The following is a 19,624-nucleotide window of genomic DNA, read 5'->3' on the forward strand; positions in this document are numbered from 1 at the left end:
ACAGGGACTCTGCAAGTAGTAGTAAACAACAAAACTACCATTTTAGAGAAATCGAACGAACGAAGGGAGGGAGAAAAACCCGATTTCACTTTCGAATTCAAGATCCACGCCACACACAAATGCAACATCTTTCTCATAAACCAAGCAGAATTAAAATAGGCGTTTCGATAGAAACTTCGTGTCACCCATCAGTTGCTGCTGAAGTCCTCAACAAGTCAATTATAGTACTGCATAGTAGTATTTTACTACAGGTTTCGAAATAGTGATAAACTTAATGGGAAAACGGAAAACCAAAGTCTTCAAATCAGATTGTCTTTTACTGTGGTAACTAGAAGTGTATATACTTACTCCGAAGTTGATCCCCTGAGCTCATGCTCCATTTTCGGAGTCCGTCGGAAGAGATCCGGATTGCTTATTATCGGAAGATGGGCCAGGCGACCTCAACCGTTTCCGAACATTTCTTGATTTATCGACTGAGTGACTGATAAAAGCTTTTGTGTCTGCTAATAATGGTAATATTCATCAGAACAAGAAAATTAAGGACATTGTCAAGTAGTATTTGCAAGAAAAATCATTCGAAATGGTAGGGCTTGACGAAAAAGATTGAAATAATCGTACGGATTAGGGTGGGAAAAGGGGAGAAGCAGAACTAGAAAGTTTTACTAGTGAAATGTAACAAGAACAGAGGAGTTAAAGAATTGGAAACTAATTGAAGATAAAAATAGGTTCAACAAAACCCAGATAGTTTCTGGTGAAAAAGCAGGGGAACTCTCTCTCTCTCTCTCTCCCTCCCTCAAATGTAAAAAGAACGGGTTTTTCCTCCCTCTGTTGTTTTTCCCTATATCAATCGAGACAGCATTAAGGAGAGAAACAAAATCGGAAACGAAACTAACATAAAGAAACTCTAACCCCGATAGTTCTGATGAAAGAAAGGGCAACCTCTCTCTCTCTCTCTCTCTCTCTCTGAAGTTTTCAGCTTTTGTATCTGTCAGGGTAAAATTATCGATCAAAACAAGAAAATCAAGATCCTTTGAAGTTGCAGGAATTACGGAAAACTGTAGTAATCAACCAGACAAAATTTAAAATTATTCAGCGGAATAGGGAAAAACACAAGTAAACTAGCAAATTTATAGCCAAATGTGACAAGAATAGAGCAAAGAACTGCAAGGACGAAGGAATTCAAAAAAACAGGGGAACCTCTTTCTCTCTCTGTATTTCTAAACGAGTAGATAGATAGAACGAAATGGTACATCAATTCAATGAAGAAAGATATAACAGAAACCCGCGACCGAGGAAGAACACTCGCATCATTTTCTGTTTCATTCCTCTTTCATGAATATTTTCAGTCGAGAATGGAAACTGCTTACGAAAGATTCAAGAATCAAGACTCACGTACCCCGGAAAGAGGAGAGAGAAACAGAGAGCGAGAAAGAGATGTCTGAAGTTTTGGCTGTACCCAGTTGGTTATAGCGATTATAAGGAATTTTCAATGGAATGACAACTGATGTGAGAAGCTTTTCAGTCGGCAAATGGATAATAGTAGTAACTGAATTAACTAACCAACACAGAGAATAGCAACCGCCTTCGTCGACCCTGGGGTTATGCCACATGTGTGATCTTTGGTCCGGAGCTAAGTCACATAGTTTGCGTGCATAAGCGGGAGCGTAAAAGCGTCTTTGAAACAATCACAACCTATGAAGCAAAAGTTTGCGGCCATGACGTAAAAAATTGCAAATAGGATGTAAAAGTTTGCGGCTATTGTGTAAAAGTCTGTTGCCACTGTGTGAAATATGTAAAAGTTTGCAACCATAACATAATGTAAAATTATTTATTTTTACGAGATGCATAGAAAATTTATTTTCTTGCAAAAATTCTTCAGAAGAACTAACGTGGCAATCAAAGAGGATTTGTCATTGCATTTTTTAAGCATCGCTATGCGTATGTGAAAAATAGTTAACATTCCGTTGTATGTTGGTTTGGATTTGTTGTAACCTGGTGCATACCTTCTAGTTAAGGCAAATAGTGTTTTTAAGAAAGCGAGTAACGCTCGGTGTGGTCCTCCTAACTAGTAAATATATATTTTAATTCTACTTAATAAATCTAATTGTTCTTTATATTTATTTAAACACTTCAAATCCCGGAAAGAAACTACAGTTTTCGAGAAGAGTTTTTTTCAAATTTTGGATCATTAATTGTTGAGATGAACGGTCGAAATGGTACTACAGAAACTTCTCTGCAATTGCAATTGAACTGTAGAGAAACCGAATCCTTTAAATTAAGTACACCCAATCCCTACATATTATGCAGGCAATATAGTTTGTTTGATATAAAAAATAAAGCCCTGAAATAGTATTGAAATTTTATCTTTGAAATTTTTGAATAGTGACATCTCACATCAAATAATGTGAGGTGAGGTCCCGTTCTTTCTATTTTTTTTGGCCTGGCATATTTTTTGGCATTTTTTGTTATTTTTTGTTTAGCTTTTAATTTTAATTTGTGGAATTAATCATTTGTCTTAACGAGAGAAATTAAAAAACTAGGAGTATAAAAATATGGATTGAAGTTAAAAAAAAGTTCGTATAAGATGACAAAATACTTTATGGTAGTTTTTCCCTCTTTAGTGAACTTTTTTGTTGTTGTTTTCTACCATAATTTTTTACCTTTTAAACTTCTCTCATCGACACAAATGATTTAATTTAAAAAACATTATGTAACAAAAATTTAGAAAAAAACAAACAAAAATATCAAAAAATTAGTGAGAATAAGACTTGAATATTTCGTTCATCTCGGCAATCGACGGCTTGAATCTTGACCGAGCAATGGACGGTTCAAATATGCACCCGACCCGTCCGTGCCGAAATAAACAGTCAGATGCCGCTTGGCACTCCCGATTATTTTTTTTTAACTGTCTCGACACCCCGCTTGGCAGGGATGCTTGGCAGCATCCCCGGGTCCAAAAATGTATATGTATGGATTCCGTGTCCAAACTCCTGAGTTATTTTATATATAAGGTAAATATAAATCCATTGAGATGTATGGAGAAGTGTAAAGTAACAATTAACTTGAAGTGTGAACAATGCTATTCATTAATATTGCCGCAATAAATAAGTAACAATTTCATTAACCACCAATATCATCCCGTTGGCTCATCGACTTAAATTTTTATTCAACCAAAATATAATGACAATTTTTTTACCAATATTAGCCTTCAATGTAAAATTTCGATAAAAATATCTGACGGTATTAAAATTTTTCCATATAAAAATGTTTGTAACACTATTACACTAACACATCAAAAGACATTAGGTGCTATATTGTAACATCTTAGTTTTTTTTTTTTTTTTTAAAGTCTGGTTGATATTTTTGCTCATCAATTAAAATTTAAGGAACAAATTGTTACCACAATAAAATTTCCACAATATATACTAATGTAAAAATAACACCCAAAAAATTTTATGCAAAATTTTCTAAATTTTATTAGTTGTTTTGTTGGGTGCAGTCTTCTCCTTGCCAACAACTCCCTTCTTTTTTTTTATTAGTTCTTTGTTGATAATTATTGGGGCCACATTACTCCCATGCTTAAGCGTGTAAAAGGGCTATGGGAGAGGCTGTATGGATTAGTTCAAGGCGTACACAAGCTGGTCTGGGATACCTGCATGACAAAAAAAAAAGTAAAAAAAATAAAAAAGAGAAAATAATTAATCACCCAGTAGTTTGGTCATATGAGAGTCAAAGCTGTAAACGAACTGAGTCATTCGTGAATTGTTCGAGACTCGACTCGGTAAATGTTAGTTTGAGTTTGATTTGTCTACTAAATGAACCGAACCTGAATCTCAATTTTAGGCTCGTTTCATAAATGAGCCGAACATGAACGCAGTAGTATTCGGCTCGATTAAACTCGCGAACCTGGAGTATATGTGTATAATGGAGATTTTATATAATTATATATTGAAAATTTTAAAACTTGTACAAGTTTAAACATTTACAATTATTAAAAATTTACTTATGTATATGTTTTTATCATTTTCTATGTATATGAACATATTTATGTACATAATGAAAAAATTATTTGCAATTTTAGACCTGTATGAGAGCAGAAAAATATGATATTATTGGATCTTTAAAGCTCGTGAACAAGTTCGAGTTCGATCCAAACCTGGGCAAGCTCGGTTCGAGTTCGGCTCGTTATAATTTTTATTGAGTTCGGCTCGAGCTCAAGTTTACTATAAAACTTAATGAACGAATGTAAACATTCTAATATTCGGCTTGTTTACTGCCCTCGTATCTTACCAAAAACACAGCAGCCTAAAAAAAAAAAAAACATAAATGCAGAAAGGCCCAAATAGACTACTCTCCCAAAAAAGGCCCTCTTCTTCGTCTTCTGCATGCCCAGCCCACTACGCGCAGAGGACGCATCGTTTTAGAGAGAGATAGAGAGAGAGAAAGTCGGGGGGGAGGAGACGAAGACGAACCAGAATCGAAATCATACACACAAACTGTATCTATATACGCATACGTATAGATATAGAGAGAGGTGAAGGGTTTCAATTTTTCCACGTCCAACATTTTGCCATGGCTAATCCGTGTTCTCTCAATTGAGGTTTCGCTGGAGCAACCAAAACCCTAGGAGAGAGAAGGGGCTCCAGTGCTAGCCCTAGCTGGAAATTAGCGAAGGGTTTTTGCAATTCAGGTGAGTTTATTGATATCTGGTGCTACAAACCCTAGAAATTTGGACTCAATGCGCTTGTGCTGCAAACCCTAGATTTTGGGATGTTGTTCGGATTGCTTTATTGAGTTGAATTGTGGGGCATACAATGTGCAATCCCTTGGAATTTGATTGTGCTTGTGCATTTTGATTGAATGCTTGCAGGACTACGTGTCAAGTCGTGTTATTTGATTGAGCTTGTTTTGCTAAGGTGTGATCAAATGTGGGAACTTGTTTTTATTGATCTCGGCGGTTTTATTTGCAAGCTTCTACGTTTTGGGATTTGTAGTTGATCTATTGAAGCTGCCCGGTAGAGAGCTTTGAAAGATAGAGTAGAAGGGAGGGGAGTGTTAAATTTGAAATTACACTGTTGTAATTGTTGGTTTAACTGTTGGATGGCATTGAGTAAACTTCCCTTTGACTTGGTTTGGCTGTGGTCAATGGGTTGAGAATGTTAACCAAACTCAACTAAGTATTGCATCCAGAATCCTGCTCGATTGAGTCAGCTACATCATCTTTTTCTCCTCTATGGTCTGTCAATGGTAGATAGTCAATTAAGTTTAATAAACTCGTATCCGTATACTCCTTGAGTTTATTGAGAATGTGATTGAGGTCAATATGTTGAATTCTGACTAATCACCAGTATAGAAGATTAGAAGTTAGACGTTTGCATGTTTTAGTTTACCTATGCGGTATCTAGTTTTGTTTTAAATTATTTAATTTTTTCAAAGTCCTGTCATCCGCATGAGTTGCCGCTCTGACATCTGTGTTTGTCGGCACGTGCAATGTCATTACATAGCATCAGCTCTCATGAATGCGCACTAAAAGAAGTTAACCTTTTTCGAACTGATTTCCATAATATAACCTATTTAATGCTTCTCCTACCTTCCGTTGCTGATTAGAGGCATATAATAGTTTATGGGCTTCATAATTGTGGAATAGGTATCGTACCAGACTTATATGGCATGTACCTTAGATACAAAATAGGTGCCCGTTGGACTATTTAGTTAACAAAACAGGGCCTTTTCTGTGCTTGCTTACACCGTTGAGAGATACGGTTCTTTTGTTAGCATATTAGAACAGCCTTGCAGTGATTTCATTCTACTCATTGACCATGTTTCTTGGGTGCAAACATGAGGGATGCTTATGAAAAGGAAGTGTTTGTTTGTAACATCAAACCATTTCTATGGATGTTGGATACTTATTAGTTATTATTCTCCCTCTGTCCCACACAGAAAGTCTATTTTCACTGTTCACACCTTTCATAAAATTGTCTGTATTTTTTTAATTTGGAATACCTTTTACATGCAATATGTATCTTGTTTGATACGTCTCACTTAGTTTTATTCAATTAATTTTAAGATAATAAAAATATTATAAACTACTGACTATAGACAATTATTTCAAAGATGTAGATTTTGAAACTGGACAATCTTTGTGGGATGGAGGGAGTATCTTTTTTGTCTAATGTACTGGGAGATATCTTATAGTTTTTGATCGTATTGAGGAAGCTTTGCCCAACTGTTGGAAAAGAAAAATATATCGTGTTATGTGTACTGTCATTGATGATCAATTTCTGAATTTTCTGGGAATATCCATGAGTGCCTGAAATATTGGTGCTAGATGTGGACATAGTTATCACTTATCAATCGTACTTAAATACTCAGTCTTTGGGAATGCGTATAGGGTGGTTACGGTCATACTTTACCGTAACATTGATGGTACACTGTCACACTACAATAAGAATTCTGTGTTGGATATAAAACCTGTATTCACTCCTCAGATTTGCTGAGTTACCGATTGATCTCACAACTTTAGGTTATTAGTGCTGAAATATCATTAGATGCTTACATGCTTAGTTACTCTGTTTTGATGATACAGCTAGCACATCAAAATCACAACATTTGGCAATAGACAATATTTTCCTCCCTTTTGGTAAGTGTTCTCCATGGATCTGCGTTGGATAAAACCATGCCTGTTGCTGAAGGTCTTAGGCATTGCGATTGGTGGTGGGCAATTTGTAGATTGTTTATCATATACTATTTGTCTTTTGCCTAATATGTATTGGTTGGTGCATGGCATCTGTAGAAGGACTGGTCAGCCGTAGGTTTGAATCCTTGCTAGCCCAGAAATATAAATAACAAAAGGAAATAAATAGTTGGTTACATTCACAAGTTGTCCTTTGTTTATTGATGTGTATGTTGTGTTTGTGCTTGCACCTTGGAGTTTGGAAAAAGGCTGACAAGATGCTATGCATGTTGCATTCACTAGTCGCCCCCTGTTATTACTGAACTGATCTTAATCCACTAGTCATATGGTCCCAATTTGTTCCAGCTTAAGAGGTCTGACAAGATAGTATGCAGGTTTGAATTCTAAAGCGGGCAATATTGTCTCTCGATATTATAACCACTCTTAGGTTCCCATTGACAACCTTATAGCCATCAATGGTGGAAAAATGTCTGTTTGAGTTATGAACATATTACCCATAATATCCTTGTTCTAATTCTGATTCCCTTTCTCTTATATTCTGCTTCTAGGAACTTCATAGAAGTCATGTGTCAATGAGAGGGGGACACTTGTGGGTATCAAGGTAGGAATGCATGGATGCAGCTTAGGATCTGCTTTTCTAGTCAATGCTGAGGTTGATTCCATGGGAGGAGTTATTGACGCTGGAATTGGGATTGGTACCAAAACTTCTCCGCGACGAGCAGCAATTGAGAAGGCACAGACAGAGCTCAGGTGATAATACCTTCTGGTGGCTCCTATGTAGTACTATATGATTGAGTATGATTGGGTGGGATATATGATTGGGGTGGTTGGTTCGAAACTTGTAATTCTCTAAGTTAATAAGCTCACTGTTAATTGTTGATAACAGGCAGGAGTATGATGTGCGTGAGGAAAGGAGAAGAGAGCTAGAATTTCTGGAGAAAGTATGGCCAATTAGATTTTCGTTGAACATTTATATGATTAAATGACAGTCCAAACAGTTCCCTGTAATTAAATGCTGAATGCTCGTTATCTGCAGGGTGGAAATCCCTTGGATTTCAAATTTGGGAATGCAGCTTCTGTTAGTGTCCAATCTACTTCCCTGATCGATCAACCTCGCGAGCAGTTTGTGACCAGGTTTCCTTCTTTCCTTCAGTTATTTCTAGAGTCACTTATCATTCTTCCAGTTTTAGCATTTTCTGTATATGGTTTTATTTAATGTTTCATTTCGTACCACAGTGAAGCTAAAGGGAGTTTTGCGTTGACTGCTTCACCTCACGGAGACTCTGTTGAAAGTAGTGGTAGACCAGGTGCTACTACCGTTTGTGAGCCCAATAGTGCTGATAATCTCTTGTTATTTGATGGTGAAAGTGAATTTCTTGAGGATGAAAGGAACTCTGCACGTCCTAATAGAAGTACCTTTGCTCCATCTGAGCTTTCTTCCCAGTTGGGTGAGAGTCAAAATGTTGGAAAATCAGGGGACTCTGGTGCATTTGGCCTTCCAAAAAATCGAGCATATAAACGAAGAAACAGGTCACGACCAAATCGTGATGGTGGCCGATCAAGTAAAATGGATATAATTCCATCTCGTGGTGGTCAGGTCTCTTCTTTGTCATTGCGCCATGGTCGGAAAGATGGAGAAGGTTTGGTACTTGATACAAACAGCCAGAATGATCTGAATATTTCTTCAAATTCTAATGTGAAGCCTATAAGTCCCAATGGTAGTATTGGTCCAACGGCTTTACCGTCTGATAGCCCATTAAATATGGAGTTGGATAAAGTACAGGCCATTGAATCGACTACTGGACCGACCAAAGTTAGTCAGCCTGAACCTCTTTCTGGTTTTAGCACTTCCAAAAGCTTGCAGGATAATGATGATAGTCAATACTCACAGGTTGATGCTCAGCAAACTTCAGCTATGGCTTCTGAGGTGCCGGAATCTGTTGGGGGGAGAAAATTGGTGGGTTCAGCTGGTCTTGAATGCCCGCCTTGTTTATCTACAGCTAAAGCTGAAAATCAAACTAGTTCCCAATTGAATGGCTTTAGCAATGGGGAGGGAGATTGGAGAAGCATACCGAATGAATGCCATAATAGCAATGCCACATTATGCGTGAAGGGGATCGAGTTAGAATCCTCATGCACCCAAAACAGTGGTAGCTTAGGAGGAAAAAATGTTAATGACCTGTGCAATAATTTTTCAAATGCTGAATCTAATGAAAATACCCAGGAACAAGCCTTAGATATTGAAGGGGAAGCAAATAGGGAAGGTGATAAAATGTTACAAGTAAAGAGTGAGAAGAAAACTGACGACGATAATGCTTTCGTTGATGATGAGCACCATTCTGTTCATCAAAGCGCCCAAGGCAATGGTTCTATTGTCGGAACCAAGGAAGAATTACATGGAAGTGGGTCTGGCGTAAAAAATGAGGTTAAATGTTCTACCAGTGCAGCTGTGATGGAACTAGATGGAAATTCTGCAGCGGGTGCAGAAAGTTCACCTGTAAACTTAGTAACTGGTGTTTTGAATTCTCCAAAAGAAAATGATTTCACTGGTAGACTTCAGGGTTCTTTGGATTCTTGTATTCATGATAGTTCTGTACCCCCGAGGGAAAGTGCTCCTGGTAGACTTCAAAGTTCTCCGGATCCATCTATTCTTACACTTCCGAAGAATACACTGTCTGTTAAAGGTTCCTGTTCGACTGATGCTCCTGAGCAACAAAAGTGTTCGGATATCTGCTCAGAAGTAGCAAAGAAGGCACATGAGGATTCTATTTTGGAAGAGGCTCGAATTGTAGAGGTTATTATTTTTTTATGCGTCTTTCATGCTTTTGAAGGGTTTGTTATTGACGGACTATACTATTACATTATTAGGCCCTAAGGCTTGATATTCTGCGGTAAACAGGCAAAGCGTAAAAGGATTGCGGAGTTATCTGTTGGTACCTTGCCCTTGGAAAATCATCGGAAATCTCACTGGGACTTTGTCCTTGAAGAGATGACATGGCTGGCGAATGATTTCTCACAGGTTTGTTTTTTTCTCAACAAGCCCCACAGTTCTCTTTACCTCATCAGTTTTCTGTCGTTTTGATGGATGTCTTTCCAGTAGGGATCCAATTGAATGCGTTTATGTTCAGATGTGTCCTGCACTGTCACAAACGCAATTATTTATTTTTGTTGGTATATTATTCCAAATACCTTTTTGTAGCTTGAACTAGCTTTCTAATTTGCAATAATTCCACCTCTAATAGGAGCGTCTTTGGAAGATTACTGCTGCTGCTCAATTAGGCCACCACATTGCTTCCACTTCTCAATCAAGAATTGAAGAACAAAGTTTACGTTGGAAGCAAAAAACTGTGGCTCATACCTTAGCAAAAGCTATCGGGGAGTTCTGGCATTCAGTGGAGGTGCTTATTTAGTAGTAGTCATTGTGTTGGTTGGTGGAACTTTGTCAGTGTTGTTTTTATACTTAACATGCTGCTTATGGTGGTGGTTGCCAGGAGACAGTCAAAGAGCCAGAGCAGCGATGTCCTAGTAGAGATTTGTCTCGTACTGTTCAGGGATATGCAGTGAGATATCTGAAGTATAATACCTCCCTTCTTTCAGTTGGCCTAGCAGAAGCACCAGCCACTCCTGACAGGATATCAGATTTTGGCATGGAAGTATCTTGGGAGGACCACTTCACCGAAGTATTAACCAACACCTGATACTCGTGTATTTTGTTGATTTATCAATTTTCAAATTCGGAAATATAACTCTCTCTCTCTCTTTCTCTCTCTCTCTCTCTCTCTCTCTGGTAAACTTTACTGGATATATGAGGTTGATACCTTGAAGAGACCAATTTTATATTCCTCCTTGTTGTACTTGTTCTTTTCCTTATTGTAACATTGAATTGTTTCTCTTGCAGGAAAATCTCTTTTACACAGTGCCCCCTTGTTCAATGGAAACATACAGAAAATCAATTGAAACTCATTTGGCACAACTTGAGGTAGAAATATGTTCATCTTCATGTTTGGTGTATGAGGTCAAAAAATAACAGCAGTCATTTTCTTTTTCGCTTTTCCTTTTCTGTTGCTTCCTGTATCTGACTAAAAAAATTTGAACAATTGAGTGGAACTGTCAATCTTATTTGCGTCAGTTTTTGATGTTTGAAAAATTATTTCATGGAGTACAAGAAGTTCCTCATTTTGAAGTGGATAGGCGAGTAGGATGAGTAAAGCTTATGGAGTATATGACAAGCTTAAATGGAAAACAGTATTGAAATGAGTGATGCCATTGGAGATAGTTTGAACAAGACATGAATATCATTCCCCATATAGCTTTTGGACCTATTTTGCAAGCAACAACTTCTGTGGAATTGAAAACTTATATTTCTTCCCAGTTGCTTTCTCATTTGAGTCTTTTCTCCTTCCCTTCGTTTTCCTTTAGAAAATCGGCAGTAGCATCCAAGAGGAAGTAGTGACTTCAATGTACGATGCTGCGGCAGGTATTGCGGAGACTTGTATTATTCCTATCTGCTTTGGTTGTTGATTAGTCTCAAATAGCTAACAATTTTAGTTCCAAATTTTAGACTTTGGATCTCAAGATAATGCATACGAAGAGGATGAAGGAGAGACGAGCACCTATTATTTTCCTGGTGCCTTTGAAGGTAGCAAGCCACCAAAGTTCGGACATAAGAAAAGGAAAAACCTGACGAAATCATATACTGCAAGAGCAAATGATCTGGGGGGGGATTTTGCTTTTATGCAACGCATGGAAAATAAAGTTGGGACTCAACAATCTACATTAATGGGAAAACGGCCTGCCAACAGTCTTAATGCTGGTTTGGTTCCGACAAAACGTATGAGAACTGCTTCCAGGCCGAGGGTTTTAAGTCCTTTTAGTGTTGACACTCCTGGGGGTGTTCAAGGTCCAAGCAAGGCAGATGCTTCAAGTGGTGATACTAATTCTTTTCAGGATGACCAGAGTACTCTGCATGGTGGATCCCAGTTTCCTCATAGTTTGGAAGTTGATTCAGCTGGTGACTTCGAAAATCATTTACTATTTGACTCCGCAGAAGTATCAAAACCCAAAAAGAAGAAGAAGGCAAAGCATCTGGTGTGTATTTCCTATGTTTTCCGAAAATATAATTGGGCTTCATTATCCCCTAGAATTTGTCTCAACTTTCCTCTTTATTTTGTCCATCTTTTGTAATAGTACAAGTTTTATGTTCGTGGCAGGGCTCCGCATATGAGCAGAGATGGCTTCATAACAATTTTCAAAATGATCAGGTAATGGTCATCTGCTTATGAATCGATGCATGCTTTGCTCTAATGGATAGTAGCTTTTGTGCTCGGTCAATTTGCTTTTTTATGCCATTTGATTGGCCAAGTAAATTTGCCTATCCTTGAGTAGTATTACCTAGAGTTGCCATCAATTTCCTCTTGTTTTGAAATGCAGAGGGATCTTTCTAAAAAGAGATCGGACAGTCATCAACTTGAATCTAATGGAAGCGGTGGTAAAGTCCTTTTCCCGAGTTTGACAGATGGGCTGAACCTTTCATGTTCCTTTTTACAAGTTTGTGTTTCTTATCTGAAGGGTTATTTGGCCAACACAATATGAAGAAGCGGAAGATGATGAGGCAATCACTAGATAATTCATTTGACAATCTTACTCCAATGGCTGGGTCAATTCCTTCTCCAGTGGCTTCCCAGATGAGTAATATGTCCAACCCTAATAAGCTCATTAAAATCCTTGGTGTCCGAGATCGGGGAAGGAAATCCAAATCTTTTAAGGTACTCAGGCGTTTGACTCTGATTTTACACTATTCCCTTTCTTGTTGCTCTAGCTTTGTTAGTATATACCTGGAGTTTTCAGGATTTCATGGTTCTTTTGTAGATGCCAGCTGGACAGCCAGGGTCAGGAAGTCAATGGTCGCTATTTGAAGATCAGGTCAATAGCTTCATTTCCCCTGTATTCGTAGTCTTTTCTTGTCTCTAGAGAGATAGGTGTGTGCCTGAAATTATATGGCTTTCTCGATTTAGGCCCTCGTTGTCCTTGTACATGATTTGGGTGCAAACTGGGAGCTTGTAAGTGATGCTATCAACAGTGCTTTGCAGTTCAAGGTAATCTTTTGTATATTCCTGATGTCATTTCTTTTGTTTATCAGATAAGGAAGTCATTAGGAAGTAATCAACTTTGGCAGTAGCTATGATTGCAACATGTGGTCCAGGGTTATGAACTAAGACTGGAACTCTTTTCAATGTTCAGTTGATAATAGCAACTTTTAGGCACTATCAGTACTAAACTAATATTTCTTAGCTGTTCTTTTAACTAAACATAGTCTCATGAATCTCATATATCTGCTTGTGTGAATTTTCTCTGTTTGTTTTATTTTAGGTATTTAATTGTTCAATTGTGCTAAATGTCCTTTTCAATACATGCAGTCTCTATTTCGTAAGCCAAAAGAATGCAAGGAGCGCCATATACTTCTCATGGATGGGACTGCTGGTGATGGGGCAGACAGTGCTGAAGATTCAGGGACTTCTCAACCTTATCCAGCTACCTTACCTGGCATTCCCAAGGCATCATACTTAATTTGTTTTTATTTCTTTATTATTTTTCCTCTTCCTCCAAGTCACACTGGACATCCTTTATCTTTTCTTGTTATCAGTATGTCCTCCGGGCCACCGTTGAGTGTATTTTAACTGCTTCATTGGTGGGGCTGATATTGTACAGGGCAGTGCTAGACAATTGTTTCAACGTTTACAGGGGCCAATGGAAGAAGATATGATCAAATCTCATTTTGAGCAAATCATTATGATTTCGCAAAAGCAGCATTACCGTAGGACACAGGTACATTTTTGTTTCAAGAGTTGCACTAATGTGTATGTGGGTTTGTTTTATTTCACTGTATGAAGATCTATGATGTTTTGGATTCCAGTTTCTTAAGCTAAAACTACCTCTCTAGATTTTTTTGTCATTGTTGCCGGTGGCTCTCTGTAATTTCATGCCCTTTTCTTCAGTGGTTGTTTTAGAGTATTCTCCAATTGGTGCGTGTGCACATATTGAGGTTGTGTTTTGTGTTAGACATGTACTTAAATACAGATTGTTGGGCCCGTTCATTTCGTAACAACTTGTGTTTTGAATAAAAAAAGAAAAAGGAAAAAAGCTTTGGAGCCAATCGGGGGGATCTAACTTGGTGTCAACGCTTTTGTTTTTGCAAGGAGTGTCTCTATCTGCGTTTGTTTCAAGTTTTTATTGTTCTTCTCTTCAGTCTGCATCTCTGAGCCTAAGATGAGGTTGCCTGTGGAGGAGGGTGTTGGATAGCTTGATTTACATTGTTGGTCCATTTCCTAAGAATATTTAGTTTCCATATCATGTCCACTTTTGATACATGTGCTTAATCATAGAGTTTAGAGTAGGGGAATAATAGGGGGATCACATTTGAATGTCGTGTTAGATGTCATAGAGAGTGGAACCTTAGGGAAAGAGTCATTTAGGGTGGACTGATAGAAGAAGAGTCTGAAAGTTACCTTTTAAGCTTTCTATCTTTATGCACCTTGCTTTATATGTTTGAACCCATATGTGATTTTACTATATTTTGTTGTCTTTACTTTACAAAGAATGACAACCAGGATCAGAAATCAATCCAGCCACACAATTCTCATGCACTTGCTCTTTCCCAAGTTAGCCTAAATAACCTGAATGGAGGGCCTCCACTCACGTAAGTTTTGGTGCTTCTACTTTTTATATTCTGTGTTTTATGGAATAACAGCTACTTATTCATTTGTGTATGGCAATAATATTTAATATCCATCTTTCAAATGTTTTCTCAAGAAATTGTAACACTGTTTTTGTATTTTCAAATTTCCAATGAAGGCCCGTTGATCTCGCTGATGCAATTACATCAAGCCCCGACGTCGTTTCTGTTGGATACCAAGGCTCTCACACAAGTGGTTTAGCAATTTCAAATCAAGGCAGTATTTCGCCTATACTACCTACTTCTGGTTCTAATTCCCCACTGCAAGTGTCTTCCAACATTGCTCTTGGCAACAATAACTTTTCATCTCCATCTGCTCCACCAAATGCCCCGGTTAGGTAAGATGACGTTTTGTTTCGGAAAATTATCTATTTTTCTGGGTTACAGATTCTGACGCTGTTTATGATTGTGTTGCAACACTCTTACTTCTGCCAGGGATGGCAGATATGGTCTTTCTAGATCTGCTTCTTTAGCTGTTGATGAACAACAGAGAATGCAGCAATATAATCACGTGTTATCTGGTAGAAACATTCAGCAGTCTGGCCTATCTGTTTCTGGGGCTCCTCCAGCTACTGATCGTGGTGTTCGCATGTTGCCTACTGGGAGTGGAGTGGGTACTATGGGTGGGTTGAATAGAACAATGCCTATGGCAAGGCCTGGGTTTCAAGGAATCGCCCCACCATCAGTGTTGAACCCTGGGAGTATGCTTTCTTCCAGCATGGCAGTGATGCCGAATCCTGCTAATGCGCACCCTGGAATTGGTTCTGGTCAAGGGAACTCAATGTTGAGACCTCGGGATGCTTTGAATATGATGAGGGTAAGTGCTCCACCGGTCACCTTTCTTGGCTGAGATGACTTCTATAGGGAACCTTAAATTGTAGCACGTCCCATATTTGTTGCTTCTACAGGAAATGCTATATGTTGTCTTTGGTGCCTATGTAAAGTTGTTGCTGGCAGAAACCACAATTGTTTTTAGTGATAATTTCAGGATACAGAGTGATAAGGCAATATAAGCATTTCCAAGCTGAAAATTTTGACATGTGATGCCTTACGAATTTTTTAAAATTTCTCCACAAGTTGAGTAGGAATTTTGCTAAAGTGAACAGTTGCAGAATCAATGGACCAATTGCATTAGTACATTCGACCCGATAAATTTTAGTTGTGTAGATTACTACTCTCTCTCTCACGCGCGCACACACATATATTATCGCGTAGATTTTGTTTTTGTTTTTGTCATTATTGTTCCCACTCTTATTGCGGTTGATGTCTTAGGCTGTCCAAGCATGTTGAAAATTTGCCTAAAAGTTGCTATTATCAACTGAACATCGAAAAGAGCTCCAGTGTTAGTTCACAACCCTGAACCACATGTTGCAATCATAGCTACTACTTCCTAATGACTTCCTTATCTGATATACAAAAGAAATGACACAAGGAATATACAAAAGATGCTCCAGTTTCCTTATCTGATGTCAATACGGATTGTCCTTAAACTGACTAAATGCTCCAGTTTGCTATAATAATTGTGTAGGTGTAGGGAAAATGATTGCTGTGTACACTCAATCCTTTTCCCACCTCATGTCCAATCTCAAGTGGTTCCAAACAGTCATCTGATGAGTAGAAATTGTATCAATTGAGTTTTGCCCTTTAGTTTCTTTGATAACAGTGTCTTTGTTTGGTGCTGTAGCCCGGCCAGAATCCAGAGCATCAAAGGCAAATGATGGTGCCAGAGCTTCAGATGCAGGTCACCCAAGGCAACAACCAAGGAGTCCCTCCATTTGGAGGGTTAAGTGCCGCTTTCTCAAACCAGACTTCCCCACCTGTTCATTCACACCCACTCCATCAGCAGCAGCAACCCCAAATGTCCCCACAGCAGTCCCATGCACTCACCAATCCTCGTCATCCTCATATTCAAGGACCGAATCATGCCTCACCCACCCAGCATCAACAAGCCTATGCATGTTTTGCAAAGGAGAGGCAATTACAGCAGCGTTTACTGCAGCGGCAGCAGCAGCAACAATTTGCAGCATCAAATCAGCTGATGCCACATGTACAAGCACCATCCCAACTCCCCGTATCATCGTCCCTGCCGAATAGTTCGCAAATTCAACCTCAGAATTCTTCTGCACAAGTAAGCCCTTAGTTTCTCGTTGTTTATATTTCAAAAGTTGAGGAAGCATTATGCATCTTGACCAATTTTGACCTACCTTTATTGTTATGTTATTGAAGGAGAGATTTCTCACTTTTTTCTGAAACAAAAATCTCTTGCTCATTTTTTAGGAAAACGGCTTTTGGTAAGGACTAGATTTTGAGATATTTTTGGAGTTTAGAGTGGTTGTAGGTCCTTTTCTTTTTTCCCACTTTTTTTTCGGGTACATGGATGGCATCCCCTTTATGCTTTTTCATAAATTTATTACTTGTCCGTCCGCCCCCCCCCCTCCCCCCCCCCCCCTCCAAAAGAAAAAAAGAAAAAAAAGAAAAAAAAAAGGACTAACTATTGTAGAGAAGATCTCCTTGGCTGACGAGGTGGCTTTAAGTTGGGGGTTTCGGACAGGATGTGATAAAAAAAAAAACAAAAAAAAAACCTCATGACATGGAAAATGCATGTTTTTGGATTAAATGGGTTTTTGTGGGAAATTCTCAATTTAAGATTTTGTGATAAATGGCAGAATTTATGTGATTAAAACTTAAGTGCTTGCGAAACTGCCTCTGACCCAATCATCCTCGATGTCTCCCTTGTTGCAGCATCAGCAGAAGCTTCACATAGCTCCTCCTCATGGTCTAAACAGGATCCCTCAAACTGGTGGTGGTGGTAGTGGTTCAGCGAATCAGTTGGGGAAGCAACAAAGGCAACGGCCACAGTCCTTTCAGCAATCCGGAAACAGGCACCACCCCCATCAGCGACAACAGTCACAGTCTCAACAGCAGGGTAAACTTACGAAAGGGGGAGGAAGAGGGACCACGTTAATCCATCCGAACCTCCCGATTGATCCCTCTCTTCTGAATGGCCTCTCCACACCACATGGCAGCCAATCTGAACCGTGTCTATATCCTGGTCCAGGACTGAACCATGTTCAACCACCAAAGCCTTTAATGCCACCTCATTCTCCAAATATGTCCCATTCTCAACAAAAGATGTATTCTGGTCAACCAAACCCTTCATCAAAGCAAGTCCAGCAGATGCCCTCACATTTGGATAATACCAACCAAGGACACGCTGCACAAGCCACTTCTGCTCATTCATTACAGCCACAACATAAATTAGTGAATCAAACTCCGCCAAATATTCAAAGAGTGTTTCAACAGAATCACCGACTAAGTTCCAATCCGCAAAGCAAGTCGCTAGTAGAGCAAGCTCAAAATGGCCAGCAGCTGGCGGGCAACTCATCTCAGATGGGTACAATGGCGACTATGTCTCAGTCTTCTGCTGATACAGCTACCGTAATGCCAGTTGTTTCGTCTTCTAGTGCTCAGTGGAGACCTCCGGAACAAATGTATGATTCTGGAGCTCCAAATTTGGAAACGCAGATGGCTGCTATTGGGAGTCCACCTTTGGAGAATTCTTCTGGGAGTGAGCCCATGCCTGCGGTCAGCCTAGGGGTAGGGCAGGGGCAACCACCTTCGACACCCCCACTGCCACCACAGCTGCAGCAACAATCGCCACAAAAACAGCTGGGACAAGAACAACAGCAGTCTCAGCGGCAGTCTCAGCATCTGCAAGCAGGGAATAACAGTTTGTATATTGGACCTACTAACTCAAGACCGGACTGAAGCACTTGCAATGGATTTGGAAATTTGTGGAGAGGCTGATCCTGCCTGAGGTGGCATGCCCTTGTAATTGCACTGTACAGGTAACTTTTGGTTCCTTTTTGTCTGGTGATGTGGGTGGATTTGATCGGTTCCAATATATCTTCTATCCTCTCTCACCTGTGTCATAAAACAGTAAATTTACTAGTTCCTTGTACTTAAAAGAAGAGATCTGGCCTCATTGCATTTTCGTTCTTGTGTCGGTGTTAGCATGTTTCTGGAAGCTTACACATTCTAATGAAGAAGAGGCTAACAATGGCAGTTTCTTTTCTTTTCTTTTTTCCCTTTTTTCAGATGAAGCTGATCGCCCCATCATGAAGTTGTTGGATGAAAGAGGCGGTGATTGTTGCAGGTTCCGTTAGATTTAACTGAAGAAATATTGGCCGGGTAAATTTTTTGGGGTGTTATGTATAGTACTGTAGCCCTAGAAGTTAAGGAAGATAGAGGCAGAAATAGATGTATGTGTACATAGGTCTCATTCCTTTTGCCTAACTCTTTTTGTCTCTTTCTTTTTATTTTTCCCTGCTCAAAATGGAGGGGCTTTATTTCTTGGTGCCCCCATAGATTAGCTAATGTATTATTTCCCTTGGATAGAAAGGGGGGTAGCTATCATTGATATGGCCAATGCCTTTGGGAAATTTTGTGAATCTGGTGTATAATCCGATCAAAATAGAACAATTACCATCCAGAACTGATCTGGGCACCCGCAATTCTTCTTGTTCGCGATTCTGCTTCTCGATGTGTGGACTAAGTAATGTGGTGTCTGGAGTGTTGTGTCTCGAGGTTTGTTGGTTATCAAGCAGCATGCTTCAGCATGTGCTTTTCAAGCTGCTCATATTTTAGATCATGATGCGTAAATTTTTCACTTATACTATAAATTGAATGGGGATTGACTACGTGTAAACTGTAGAGTTTTGATCAACGCTTATCGGCAAAGCTCTATAGTTAATTCATTTTATAACATTTGGTCAATTTTATTTTTTTACGGTAATGTACTTAATTGAGACTTGCATATTAGTATTAGGGATTTGAATTGGTGAATTATTTAAACGACTTTCAAGACCAATATTTGAATTGTGATCTTGAGAGATTGTGAGGATCTTAGTTCATATGGGAATGACGTGTGTCAAGCTAAACAACTAGTGAGCTGATGCATAGTGCCACCCTCTAAGTCACACAACGCCTGACGTCCATGATGGAAAGCGCAAACACAAGCGTAAAAGCGAGTGCACGTAAGCGTAAAAACGTCTTTTAAAGACATTTTAACTTACAGTATTAAAGTTTATAGAGGTGATTGAGAGCACAATCAAGGACGAAGCAATTGTGGGGCCAAATTCAGCCCCACCCAATTTGTTTAGTATAATTTATACATAATTTTGATGGATATTTATAAA

General features: G+C 39.0%; 1 protein-coding gene across 1 annotated transcript; it reads left to right on the top strand.

Annotated features, from left to right (window-relative positions):
* Window positions 1-4,364: 4,364 nt before the first annotated feature.
* LOC131320273 (chromatin modification-related protein EAF1 B-like) lies at window positions 4,365-18,964 on the top strand. Its single transcript, XM_058350933.1, has 24 exons — window positions 4,365-4,690; window positions 7,243-7,444; window positions 7,581-7,635; window positions 7,731-7,828; window positions 7,931-9,488; window positions 9,594-9,713; window positions 9,937-10,092; window positions 10,186-10,374; window positions 10,593-10,673; window positions 11,114-11,171; window positions 11,256-11,782; window positions 11,905-11,955; window positions 12,125-12,182; window positions 12,263-12,459; window positions 12,563-12,616; window positions 12,709-12,789; window positions 13,111-13,248; window positions 13,403-13,519; window positions 14,290-14,390; window positions 14,546-14,764; window positions 14,862-15,243; window positions 16,111-16,554; window positions 17,169-18,274; window positions 18,525-18,964. The coding sequence occupies exons 2-23, from the start codon at window positions 7,302-7,304 to the stop codon at window positions 18,192-18,194; spliced, it is 5,853 nt and encodes a 1,950-aa protein (XP_058206916.1). The 5' UTR covers window positions 4,365-4,690; window positions 7,243-7,301; the 3' UTR covers window positions 18,195-18,274; window positions 18,525-18,964.
* The last annotated feature ends 660 nt before the right edge of the window (window positions 18,965-19,624 follow it).

The sequence above is a fragment of the Rhododendron vialii genome, chromosome 1a (genome assembly GCF_030253575.1).
Source record: "Rhododendron vialii isolate Sample 1 chromosome 1a, ASM3025357v1".
Lineage (NCBI taxonomy): Eukaryota > Viridiplantae > Streptophyta > Magnoliopsida > Ericales > Ericaceae > Rhododendron > Rhododendron vialii.

Bases quoted from the DNA above. Each gene is read 5' to 3' on its own strand.
- LOC131320273 (XM_058350933.1), top strand. From the start codon at position 7,302: ATGCATGGATGCAGCTTAGGATCTGCTTTTCTAGTCAATGCTGAGGTT. The intron at 12,617-12,708 runs GTCAATAGCTTC...TTCTCGATTTAG, and splicing joins GGTCGCTATTTGAAGATCAG to GCCCTCGTTGTCCTTGTACA. The intron at 14,765-14,861 runs GTAAGATGACGT...TACTTCTGCCAG, and splicing joins CCACCAAATGCCCCGGTTAG to GGATGGCAGATATGGTCTTT.